Source organism: Rhinoderma darwinii, chromosome 11, assembly GCF_050947455.1.
Source record: "Rhinoderma darwinii isolate aRhiDar2 chromosome 11, aRhiDar2.hap1, whole genome shotgun sequence".
Taxonomy (NCBI): domain Eukaryota; kingdom Metazoa; phylum Chordata; class Amphibia; order Anura; family Rhinodermatidae; genus Rhinoderma; species Rhinoderma darwinii.
Window position 1 is genome coordinate 78,943,787 of NC_134697.1, and position 12,623 is coordinate 78,956,409.

At 40.8% G+C, this 12,623-nt stretch overlaps 1 protein-coding gene across 7 annotated transcripts in view; it reads right to left on the reverse strand.

Annotated features, from left to right (window-relative positions):
• The window catches only part of DLG5 (discs large MAGUK scaffold protein 5), a 156,946-nt gene that overhangs the window by 112,450 nt on the left and 31,873 nt on the right, over positions 1-12,623 (reverse strand). For all 7 annotated transcript variants that reach the window (XM_075841801.1, XM_075841800.1, XM_075841799.1 and 4 more), the window contains exons 3-4: positions 5,417-5,585; positions 662-805 (exon numbers count right to left, since the gene is read on the reverse strand). In XM_075841801.1, coding sequence (XP_075697916.1) covers positions 662-805; positions 5,417-5,585 — 313 coding nt within the window. The remainder of the gene's footprint in view (positions 1-661; positions 806-5,416; positions 5,586-12,623) is intronic.

A 12,623-nucleotide genomic window follows, 5' to 3' on the forward strand; every position in this document is an offset into this window, starting at 1 on the left:
CAGGGGGTTAACTAGGCTAGTAGTCCAGGCTGACAACCCACCTGCAAGGGAAAAAAAAAAAAAAGGAAAGAAAGAAATCTAAATAATCAGGTCATTTCTGCCTCAGTTGGCGGCTAGGCTGCTCGGCTGTTTCTTTAACTCCCATAGTATATAATGAAGAAAGCCAAGCACATTTGTGGCCACCGCTCCACATAGTCTCTGACTGGAATCTGCGGCCACGAGGGTCGTTTACCCCAGTTCTCAATAGAGGTGCAGGTCCCATAGCGGAGACCCGCACCTATCAGACATTTATGGCATATCCTGTGAATAACCCTTTGAGCCAGTATCTGTGGGAAGGGTATGGCCTGCCTCCCTGGGCGAGTGAAGACTCTATCCTACCTAGTGTCAGCCTCCTAGGGGCAGGGGACTACAGCCATGATGCCATGTCCTGTAATAATATTAATGAGTAACTATATTTTTCTTCTAAACGCTCCAGGGATTCAGATTACAACCTAGCTCACTGTAAACAGAGCACCTGTCGCTATTTCATGTTACCTGCGGTAAGGGCAGCAACAACCCTGCTTACAAGTTCCCTTTAACTTATAAGTAATAAAGTATAACTGGTGGACCCAATACCTGGGCTGTCATTATTATCAGTGTTAACCACATGCCCTCTACTTACTGATAGAAATCGGCTTCCTTTGCAGCCTCCTCACATTTTTTAAGTGCCTTGGAGTGCTGGCTCTGTAATGCCTCCAGCTCGGACATGGCTTTCATGCACTGTACCTTCAATCGCTCATAGTCCGGTGTGAGTTTGGGGCTTGGTCTGTACAAAAAATATATCAACAGCATTTTGAGTAAAGATTACCATAGGGCCTATGAAACATAGAAGGCTTATAATAACGCAACAAATAAAATTATCATTGGCTAAAAATGCCTTATATGAACACGATCTGAATAGGGTGGCCCAATTTACTAAAACACAAAAAAAGACTACTATATAGATATGGTAAAGTAGGTAAATATCTTTCTAATTAGTGTAAGGGGGTTCGTAAAACGAATCATATAAAGTCATTAAGAGACAAGAATGGGGTAACGCACCATAAGATTAATAAAATCTCAGAAATCCTGACTAGTTATACTGAAATATATAGAGGGGAAGTATTGATGTGACCTTTGCATCTGGCTGTCTGGATTCACTTAACTTATAGAAACTTAGTGCACACCAATTATCAAGTCTTAAATTAAATAACCTCCCTGGAACTACAGGAAATAAATGTTAGTTTAGTTAAATGATAAAAGTCCAGGACCCGATGGGTTTACTAACAAATTTTATATATCCTCTATTTCAAATATAAAAGATGCTTCAAAAAATTATTTTAATTATATGCATTAACATGGGAAAAGCTTACAAACAGGGAATGTGGCTCATATAAAACTAATACCCAAGAAAGATAAGGACTCCACAGGTCCTAAATCATATCTAACTATTTCACTTAACACCGATATTAAAATATACACTCAATTAATAGCTACTATATTAGCCAAAGTAATCAGTCATCAAAATGGGTTTATGAAGGGAAGCAATGGGGTTAGGATATAAGGAAAATACTGGCGGTTCAGATTTGGGTTAGGGCCAGGCAACAAACCAATATTACAGGGGTTTTCCACTACCGGACAACTGATGACCTATCCATCGGATATGATCGGTGCATGTCCGACACCCGGACCCCGAACTGATCAGCTGCATGCGGGCACCAGATAACATTGCACACTATCCAGTGTACGGAGCCGAAAGCAGTTGGCCCTATACACTGCATAGCGGCCGTGCTGCATTACTGCATCTCTGCTCCTATAGGAGCAGAGCAGTGCTGCAGCTCAGCTGCTAGTCCGAGACCGGAAAAATCTGCTTCCGGCATGTACGTCCGATGCAGAGTGGCAGCCGGAGGAGTTGATGGGTGCGGGGTCTGGGTGTCAGACCCCCACTGATCATATACTGATGATCTATCCGGTGGATAGGTTATCAGTTCTCCTGTAGTGGAAAACCCCTTTAAGGCTGGAATAGTTACATTCGATGCAGAAAAAGCATTTGACAGAGTGGCCCGGCCCCGGCTCAACCTGGCGCTCAAAAAAATGATATAATTGGTCATTTCAATAACATGAAACAGGCTATACACCATTCCCCTCTAGCTCATATCTATTCTTGGGCTTTCTACACCAGGCTTCAAACTATCAAGAGGGACTAGACGGGGTTACCTGTTATCCCCCTACTTTTTCATCTATGTATAGAGCCTATGGCTAGATCCCTTATACAAAATCAAACTATTCGAGGTATTAAAATAAACGGCAAGTTAACCCCTTAATGACAAACCACGGACTAGTACGCGGTAGCCGTTAAGGGGAAGTATGGAGCGGGCTCACGGTCTCCAGTGTTATACAGCCAAGGAGCGGGCTCCAGTGTTATACAGCCAAAGAAAGATCAGCAGCACATCACAGTCCCACAAAAACTCATGAGGGGCATTAAACAGGAGAAACTTTTAATCTGTGCAGGCAGTGTCGAGTCGTAGCCAGTCCAACTCCAAATAGACACAAAGAAAATAGAGAGACCGCAGCACACACAGTTGTCAAGGTATCAAAAAAAGGTGTTTTAATTCCACCCAAAATAGCGACATTTCGAGGGTCTTTCTCAAGCTCTCTATTTTCTGTGTGTTATACAGCTGACACCTCACTGCAACGGGCGGAATCAAAGATCACTTTGATTCTGCCCAATTAACACTTCAAATGCTGCGGTCAATCGCGACCACGGAATTTAAATTGTTAGAATCAGGGGGCGCCCCCTCGTACACGGCATCACACCCTCTCCCCCACGACGGGAATCGCCCGGGGTCTATGGTTGTTATGGCAGCCGGGGTGCCTAATGAAGGCCGCCAGGTCTGCCATCTTTGTATTCTGGCAGGGCTTCAAAGGAGGCTGTCAGAATCACGATATACTGCAATACATTAGTATTGATCGCAGGTTCAAGTCCCCTTGGGGGACTAATAAAAAAAAGTAAAAAAAACAACTGTTAAAAAGATTTTTATAATGTTCCCCAAAAAATAAAATTAAAATTTTTCCCATTTTTTCCCCAAATCAATGTTTAAAAAAATTAAAAAAGTTAACATAAGTGTTATCGCCGCATCCGTAAAAGTCCGAACTATCACAATATAGCGTTGCTTAACGTGCTCGGTGAGCGACGTAAATAAAAAAATATATAAAACATGCAAATTGCTGTTTTTCGGTCACCTTAGCTCTCAAATCCCTAAATTGATGGAAAAATAAAAAAAAAAGTTATGGCTCTCAGAATATGGAAACACAAAACATTACGTAGCAGCCCCTTCAAAACAGCTGATCAGTGGAACGGAGATTAAAAATTACAAATCAAGATATTAAATATATAGGGGTCAAGATAGGACGTACTAAGGAACTAACCTAAAAGAACAATATACAGGTATTATTACCGAACATTAAAAAAAAATTTACAGAAATGGAGGGATCGGCAACTTTTCATATTTGGAAGAATGTCATTAGTAAAAATGGTGTTACTTCCGAATATTTTGTATATACTTCAAATGATACCTTTTATAATATATAAAAAGTAAAAGAAATAAATTATTTAGAATCAGTTTTTCTTCAATTTATTTGGAGAGACAAAAGACATAAAATGTCTCTGGAGAGACCACAGGTTACAAAGCAGGGAGATGGCATATCCTTCTGAATTTGAAAAAAATACAACTGGGCTTGCATAATGACATCTCCCATTGAATGGATTCGACAGTCTTCTAACTTTGTTAATATTGAGCTTGAGGAGGCACTATTCTTCCTGTTTCCAGTAAGTTCTATTATGTTGGCATTTAAGGGGGATAATCCATTGGCACAGAGGACTATGATGCTGTTTTTTGACACATGGAAGGTTTGGGGGAAATGTACCGCTATATTTGGAATCTCTTCACATAACACCAGATTTTCCATAATATAGAAGAACATCCTGCTTTAGTTAAACTCGTACCTAGAAGAGTTAGGCTTCGTTCACATCTGCATAGTGGCATCCGTTTTAGCGAATCAGTTGAAATAAAAAAAAAATCCGGACAGACTGACGGATGCCAGACTTTTTTTTTTTTACAAAATCAGTTTACTGGATCCGTCAAAAAACTGACTCTTCTTTCCATTTGTGTCGGTTTATCATCAGTTATACTCCGTTTTTAACGGATCTGTTTTTCTCTTTGCCTTTCTTGTTTTAACTTTTAGTCTGCGCAAGTGCAGAAAAAAAACTGATCCGTTAAACGTAATGCATAAGGGCCTGTTCACATCACCGTTCGCTTTCTGTTCCGGGGTTCCGTCTGAGGTTTCAGTCAGGTGAACCCCGCAACGGAAAGTGAAAGCACCGCTTCCGTTTTAGTCACCATTGATATCAATGGTGATGGAAACATCGGTAATGGTTTCCGTTCGTCACCATTCCGGCAGGTTTCCGGTTTTCCGAGGGAATCAATATCGGAGTCGGCTGTGGGGGTCTCAGGGCTCGGACCCCCACAAATCCAAACTTCTGATATCTCACTATGACACGTCAGAAGTTTGTCAAACGTTTAGCTACACTTTAAGACTGGGGAGACCCAAGAAATCCCAGAACACAACAACAACCCACTGATATACGCTCAAAATGTGAACTCCCTAAAGCCCCAAGCACACGACCTTAGATTTCGTCCGTAATAGCGGACTGTGATTACGGGCACGGCCGTGTGCATGAGGCCTTAGGCGGATTATAGCATTGCCTGTAGAGGTGCCCACCGATTCAGAGGTTCTGGGACTCAGTACTTTTGTTTATGAACTCTGAGCCTGTAACTCTAGACCGCTGGATCTTTATTTTTAATACGGACCTAGAAAAATATCCAATTGAGATTAGGAGAATTATCTCCTTGTTAACGGACAGCCAAGAAAATTATTTTTAATTTGTGGCTTTAGCCTTGTAGAACGCCCTATTTACAGTTTTGGAATATGTTAAAGTTCTTTTGCTACTCTTGAATGGCTGCGGATATACCAGAAGGAAGGAGAACAGAGGAAATATTGGGAAAGATTAATGAAACGGCTGTTTGATAAACAAGATGTTTACAAGCGCTTTGATTAAGATATTATGGCCTTTTTTTTCTTTTTCTCCCCGTGTGCTGAGGAAGGGGTGGGGGGGGGAGGGGTTTACGGTTACATGGCCAGGATAGATGTGGATAGAATTTTTTGGACTCTTATGCTATTTATTTTTTCTGTTTGATAATCTATTTAATAAAAGGAAAAATTTGCATAAAAAAAAAAACACATGACATTTTGATGCATACAACGTCAAAACGACAAATTGTGTTACAATATGTGTAAGAACAAAAAGCGATGATTAGGTAATCTTCTCTGTTGCTACCTGCAGTCATCAAACGTTGACCCAGGTGAGGACAAAGCCAGTCGTTTCCGAAGCTCGTCTCTCTCACGTGTCACTTGCCTCAACTGCGACAGTATGGTGTCTAACTTCTCACTCATAAGACGGCCATCAGTGGTAGATAAGGGTGGGGAGGAGGCCTTATTTGTTGTACCTACAAAATTGAGACATAAAAAAAAAAAAAATTAGGAAACATTTTTAGCTAAAATGAACCATTACTTTGTATTTATTGCTAGCATAGGTCAAAGAACCAAGGTGGTCATACATTGAAACATCAGATTTATTTTTATTTTTGGCTGATTCAATTATAAATGGAAGATGGATAGAACTGGACAGTTCTGACAACGAGAAGCATCTCACAAACATAGTTATTTATAATGTTGGAAAACATTTTTAGGCTGACCTTCATCGGGCTTGTTTTGTAAAATTGATTGATGTAGCCGGTCCGGCTTTGAAATGCGTTGCATGTTACAATATTAATAAAAGGTTAACATTTGAATGACTCCAGAGGATCATCCTTAATACCGCAAAGGGAGCAGCGCCTTCGTAAAGGGTCATTTTTTGCCGTCTTGCAACCAGAATATCCTAGTGCAGCTCAGCATTCGATACGGCTTATTAAAGGGGCATTCCAGTCTTTAGCAATTTTCACCTATCCACTGGATGGGTGAAAAATGCTAGATTGGTGTGGGTCCAATCGCTCGGACCCCCACTGATCACCAGAATGAGGGACTACGGGCCTCTATTTCTCCCCAGCCTGGGGGGGGGGGGTGCATGGCATGCCCGATGCTGCTCCATTGAAAGTCTATGGAGCTGTAGGAAAATGCAGAGCACAGCTCTCTGCTGTTTGCATTAGCCTCATAGACACTGTATGGAGCGGCACCGCGCAAGCCTACCCCCCCCATTTAAACACCTCCTAGCAACTAACTTACGCCTGGGGGAAACAGAGGACTGGGGTACCCCGTTCTGGTGATTAGTGTGGATCTCAATGGTAGGGCCCCCACCAATCCAGTATGTGAGTACACTCGCTAATATACATTGCGGTCCCCCGTCATTTCAGATTTTCAGAGATTTTTATAGCGCTGCCGGGGGACCGGAAGTCTAGTTGCACAGCTTTCTTCCATGATGATACGACTCTTCGTCATGTGAGCGGCCCCGCTGTATTCTATTTACAGTAGCACTATCTCGTACCGCCATTGAAGAAGGATGTGCAACTAGACTTCCAATTCCCCGGCAGGGAATAAAAATCTCTGAAAATCTCAGAATCAGCGCAATGGGGGACCGGAATGTATATTAGCGAGTGTACCCACATACTCCAGTGAGTACACTGCTAATAATTTTTGGTCCCCGCATAACCCCTTTAATACAGGGAGACCACTCTTTTTCAATCTTCTATGGGCACCCCCAAGTCATATAAAGCATTATACAGAACGGTACATATTCGTTAACAAAACTAATCCAGTGAGACAACAAAAGGCGTATTAGTTGATTTTGAAGTCATTATTGAATAGAAAAAACAGAAGAAGAGCAGGATACGAAAAAATAACTCCCAAGAAGCAGATTTTAGGGGAGAGAAGCCTGGTGAATTCAAAATGGAAGTAATAAAAAGAATAACTTCATATTTTAGAGTTATCTTGCAGAAGGACCAGACGCCAGTTAAGATACCGCATGAAAAACAAGTATCGGATTTGGAGATGGCAATATTCTGCCGTCTAACAGGGGTGTAGTAAGCCCTGTGGATAGTTCTGTATTATATTAGGATATCCCTAGAGCATACTACTGTGTGTAAAATAAGTCTTTAAAAGAAAAAAAAGAAAAGGAAGATAATTTTTTATGGGGAAAAAAGGTTTTTGTTTTTTTCATTTCTTTGGATTTGTTTTTTATTAAAGATTTATTCAACTTCATTTTTCTTTTCTTTTTGTACCATTAGGGGGAACTTGAAGCAGCAATAATTTGATCGCTAATATAATGCTTTGGAATACTTTGTTTTACTGACAGGCAATCTATTACAGACAGGCATGGCCTAAAAGTCTGTCATGGTAACCCATCAACCACTCATGACCGTGTCGCGGGAGGGCGCTGACAGAGGGAGCCACCTCCCTGTCAAACTCCTTAGGTGCCGTGGTTTCTACTGACCGTAGTATCTAAGGGGTTAAACAGAAAGCATCGGAGTTCTCTCGGATGCCGGCTCTTACCTCAGGAGTGTGGCTGTCAATCACAGACGCGCTTCAGCCAGTAATTACGCAGGTGACTAAATGTGACCGCGGGCGCATTAGGATGTACATGTAATATTCCCCGCTCCTCACCTAAATAAAAATGCCGAGCGTGTATGTTTATGGGGCAGTCGGGAGAAATAGCTTTTGCCTGAAAGAGTGTTTGGACAACAATTCTATAAATATGTATGGACCCTTAAAGTTCTTGAATTTAAAAGTAGTGTAATCGGCACTCATTTTTTAAAACAATCAGGGTTGTTTCTTACAAGCCATATGTCTCAGAAATGGTCTTTTGAAAATCCTAAACGAGTAATAAGAAATCGCAACACGACCAGTGCATTCAGAAACACCTACACGCAGCACAGTTATTTCCAAGCGATGAATCAGACATTGCAGGAACAAAAGTTCAATAGTCTTACTGCCAACAATAAATGTATAATTTATGGATTTAAATGAAATGGTTATCTGTAAAACGTGTACAGCACTTATTGAATCAGAATAAAAGTGGTTGGCGAGGGGTTAAACCAAGGACTCTGCAAAGCCTTAAAGGGGGTTGTCCAGCCATAAAATAAAATAATAATAATAATAATAATAATAATAATGGCCTATCCATAGGATAGGCCAGGGATCAGCAACCTTCGGCACTCTAGCGGTTATGAAACTACAACTTCCACTTCCAGAATGCCACAACAGCCAAATGCTTTATTATTCCAGCCAAAGGCTGTCGCGGCATTGTGGTTTCACAACAGCTGGAGCACCGAAGGTTGTTAACCCCTGGGATATGTTTGGCAAACAGCTTGTGGCAATTATTGCCTCTGTAAGGCCCCATGCACACAACAGTATTTTTTCCCTCCTGTAAATACTGGCCGTAAATACGGATCCTTGGTCTCACGTTTTTAACCCGTATTTACGGACCCATGCCCGTAAATATGGGTTCGTGGTCATCCGTATTCCACCCGTATTGGAAAAATTTAAATCAGGCTGTACACAGGGTAACCCCCTGACGCCGCCTAGCAACACTCCCGTAATTACGGGAGCACACACATAGCCAGCCACCTGTAACTACGGGAGCCCCATACACTTCTATGGGCCTGCCTGTGCCGTAATTACGGCCTGAAATAGGACACGTTCTATATTTTAAACACGGCCCGGGCACCTTCCCGTAAGCAAACGGGAAGGTACCTGTGGCCAATAGAAGTCTATGGGCCGGTAATTACGGGCGTTTTTATGGCCGTGTGCATGAAGCCTAAGGGTGCTTCCTCCATAGGAGGGAGATGGGATCATCCCTTACATGCAAGGTGTCTTTTAAAGCACAAATTATCATCTGCATAGCAGCTGAGAACTGAATACACATGAGGAAATAGACTGATCCACATTGAAGGCAACCTGATCATTGAAGTCTGCAACGGGAGTGTCTGCAAATATCCCCTAGGGCCTGAGCAAAAGACATCGCCGATTCAGGGGGTGCCTCATGACTATTGGGTGAGCGCCGCTTCTTTTCTTCTATATTAATACACAGTTTTTGTCATTGTTCAGGTTAAGCTAAACACCAGCCATGTGATTTTCTCCTGTGAGCTATACTCCCAACCGCCTAGGTAAACACAGTCTATGGAGTAGTGCCAGCCATCTTCCTTCCTTCTTGCACTTTATATGGTACATTGTTACCATTAAAAAATACAACTCGTCCCGCAAAAAAAAAAAGTCCTCACATGGCTATGTCGACGGAAAAATAAAACGACGGCTGAATGAAGGAGACAATGGAAAGATGAAAAAACTAAAATTGTCTGTGTCCTCCAGTGGTTGTGCCAGAGTTAACAATTATTACCCATCTACAGGATAGGTGATAATTGTCTGATCGTTGAGACCACCACCGCTGTGAGGAAAAGCTTAAATGGAGTGGCAGTCCAGCATGCGCCTGCCGCTCCATTTAATGTCTATGGAAGTGGCAGAAACAGCCTTACCTTCCCATAGACTTTGAATGGAGCAAAAGCATGCATGCTCGACCGCAACTCCTTTCAAAGCACTCCTCACTGCAATCAAGCAGTGAGGAGGCTCCGTTCTCGCGATCGATGGGCATCCAAGCGGTAGGGCCCACAGCAGTTAGACAATCACCTTTCCTGTGGATAGGCGATAAATGTCGATTCTAATACAACACCTTTATGCCAGTTTTCTGGCATAGAAAAGGCGCAAATGGCACAAGTGTCACAGCTTGCACCAAAAATTGCAACTTCTGCACTACTCAAGCCACTTTGCCAAAAAGTGGATGGAGCTTAGCGAGTGGGGTAAGTCTTTACGCAGCCCAACCAAATTACAGAACCGAAACTGGCGTAAATTATAGTTGAAATCTACATCTGATTGTAGCCGTCGCAATTTCCTTTTCTGGCACATGAACGGCTAGAGATGTGCCAAATATATTAACCCTTTCATGACCAAGCCTGTTTGGGCCTTAATGACAAAGCCAGATTTTGGAAATCTGGTATGGGTGTCTTTATCAAAGAATAATTCTGGTATGGTTTTGCACATCCAAGTAATTCTGACATTGTTTTTTTGCGACATGTTGTACTTTATTTAGGCGGTAAAAGTAGACCAATTGGCGTATATTTTTTAAAAACTCCAAAAATGTATAAAAATGTTCTTTTTCTCCTATTTTCAACTGCAATGTCACATATGTATATACATACTGTACAAATAATATATGAAATATATATTTCCCCCTCTTTATTTTGGCAGCACTTTTTAAAAACGTTTAACATTTCTGAGCGATTTGGGAGACTTATAAATTGAACAATAATTTTTTCGATTTTGAAGTACATTTTGCTTTTCTGCACCAAACCAAGTCTGCAGAGGTTCATAAGTGTGAGAGTAATAGAACCCCTATAAATGACCCCATTTTGAGACCTACACCCCTTAAGGTATTCATTGCGTGGTGTCGTAATTAATTTGACCATGTAGTTTGTTTGCAGGAATCAGAGCAATGAGGGGGAATTGTAAATTAAATTTTTTTCACAAATGTGTCATTTTAAAAACAGATACATTTTTTTGTAATGCAAACACGAGAATAAGGCCCCATGCACACAACCGTAATTTTCATCCGTAATTATGGAATCCATAATTAGGGCTGGAATTGATTCATTTCTATTGGTCACGAACACCTTAGTGTAGTATCATATTAGCCTGAAACAATTATGCAATGTTAAATACTTTTGTGTCAAAAAAAGACATAAGTATTGCAGGTATGATACCTTTATTGGCTAACAAGAAAAATTATGTATGCGAGCTTACAGAGCACACAGTTTACAAATTAATGACTTAGAAAAAAGGCACAACATTTAAGATGATTAGTACATAAGGTGATGCATCATTAACCCCTTCAGGACGCAGCCTGTTTTGGACTTGTGGACAGACGATTTTTTCAAATCTGACTTGTTAATTTATGTGGTAATAACTCTGGAATGCTTTTACCTATCCAAGCGATTCTGAGATTGTTTTATTGTGACATATTGTACTTTAAGTTAGTGGAAAAATTTGGTCGATAAATTCAGTAATTGTGAAAAACACCAACATTTTTAGAAAATTTGCAAAAATAATGATTTTTCTCATTTTAAATATATCTGCTTGTAAAACAGATAGTAATACACACAAAATAGTTACGAGTTAACATTTCCCATAGGTCTACTTTATGTTGGCACCGTTATTTGAACATCCTTTTATTTTTCTAGGACGTTACAAGGCTTAGAACTTCAGCATCAATTTCTCACATTTTCAAGAAAATTTCCAAACCCTATTTTTATAGGTACCAGTTCAGTTGTGAAATGGCTTTTGAGGGCCTTATTATATTAGAACCCCCATAAGACACCCAATTTTAAAAACGGCACCCTTCAAAGTAGCATTTAGAAAGTTTCTTAACCTTTTAGGTGTTTCACATGAATTAAGGCAATGTGGAGGTGAAATTTATAAATGTCATTATTTTTTTTAGAAAATCCATTTTAATCTATCTTTTTCTTTAACATAGAAGGTTTTATCAGAGAAACAATATTTAATGCACAAATCATGCAGTTTTTAGAAACATCCCACATGTGGCCCTAGCGTGCTAATGGACTGAAACACCGGCCTGATTACGGCAATACCCCATATGTGGTTATAAACTGCTGTTTGAATACACGGCAGGGCTCAGAAGGGAAGGAGCGCCATTTGGCTTTTGGAGCTCAAGTTTTGCTGGATTGGTTTTCTGGTGCCATGTCACATTTGCAAAGCCCCTGAGGGACCAAAACAGTGGAGACCCCCCAAAAGTGACCCCATTTGGGAAACTACAGCCCTCAAAGAATTTATCGAGGGGTATAGTGAGCATTTTGATCACACAGGTTTTTTTGCAGAATTTAGTGGAATAGGCCATGAAAATCTAAGTTTTTTCCAATAAGTAAATTTAGCTCAGATTTTTCCATTTTCACAATAAAGGAGAAAAAGCACCCCAACATTTGTAAAGCAAACCCTTCTGCGCACAGCAATAACCCATATGTGGTAATAAACTGGTGCTTGGACACACGGCAGGGTTTAGAAGGGAAGGAGCGCCATTTGGCTTTCGGAGTTCAAGTTTGAAGGAATGGTTTTTCGGGTGTCATGTCGCATTTGCAAAGTGCCTGCGGGACCAAAACAGTAGAAACACCTCAAAAGTGACCCCATTTGGGAAAATACACCCCTTAAGGAATCTATCTAGGGCTATAGTGAACTTTTAGACCAGACAGAATTTATAAAAATTAGGCAGTGAAAATTATTATCAAAATTTTTTCCAATAAAACGTTGCATTTTTTCATTTTCACAAGGGATAAAGGAGAAAAAGCAAACCAAAATTTGTAAAGCAATTTTTCCTGGCTACGGCAATACCCCACATTTGGACATAAGCTGCTGTTTGGACACACGGCAGGGCTCAGAATGGAAGGAGTACCATTTGGCTTTTGGAGTACAGATTTTGCTGGATTGGGTTC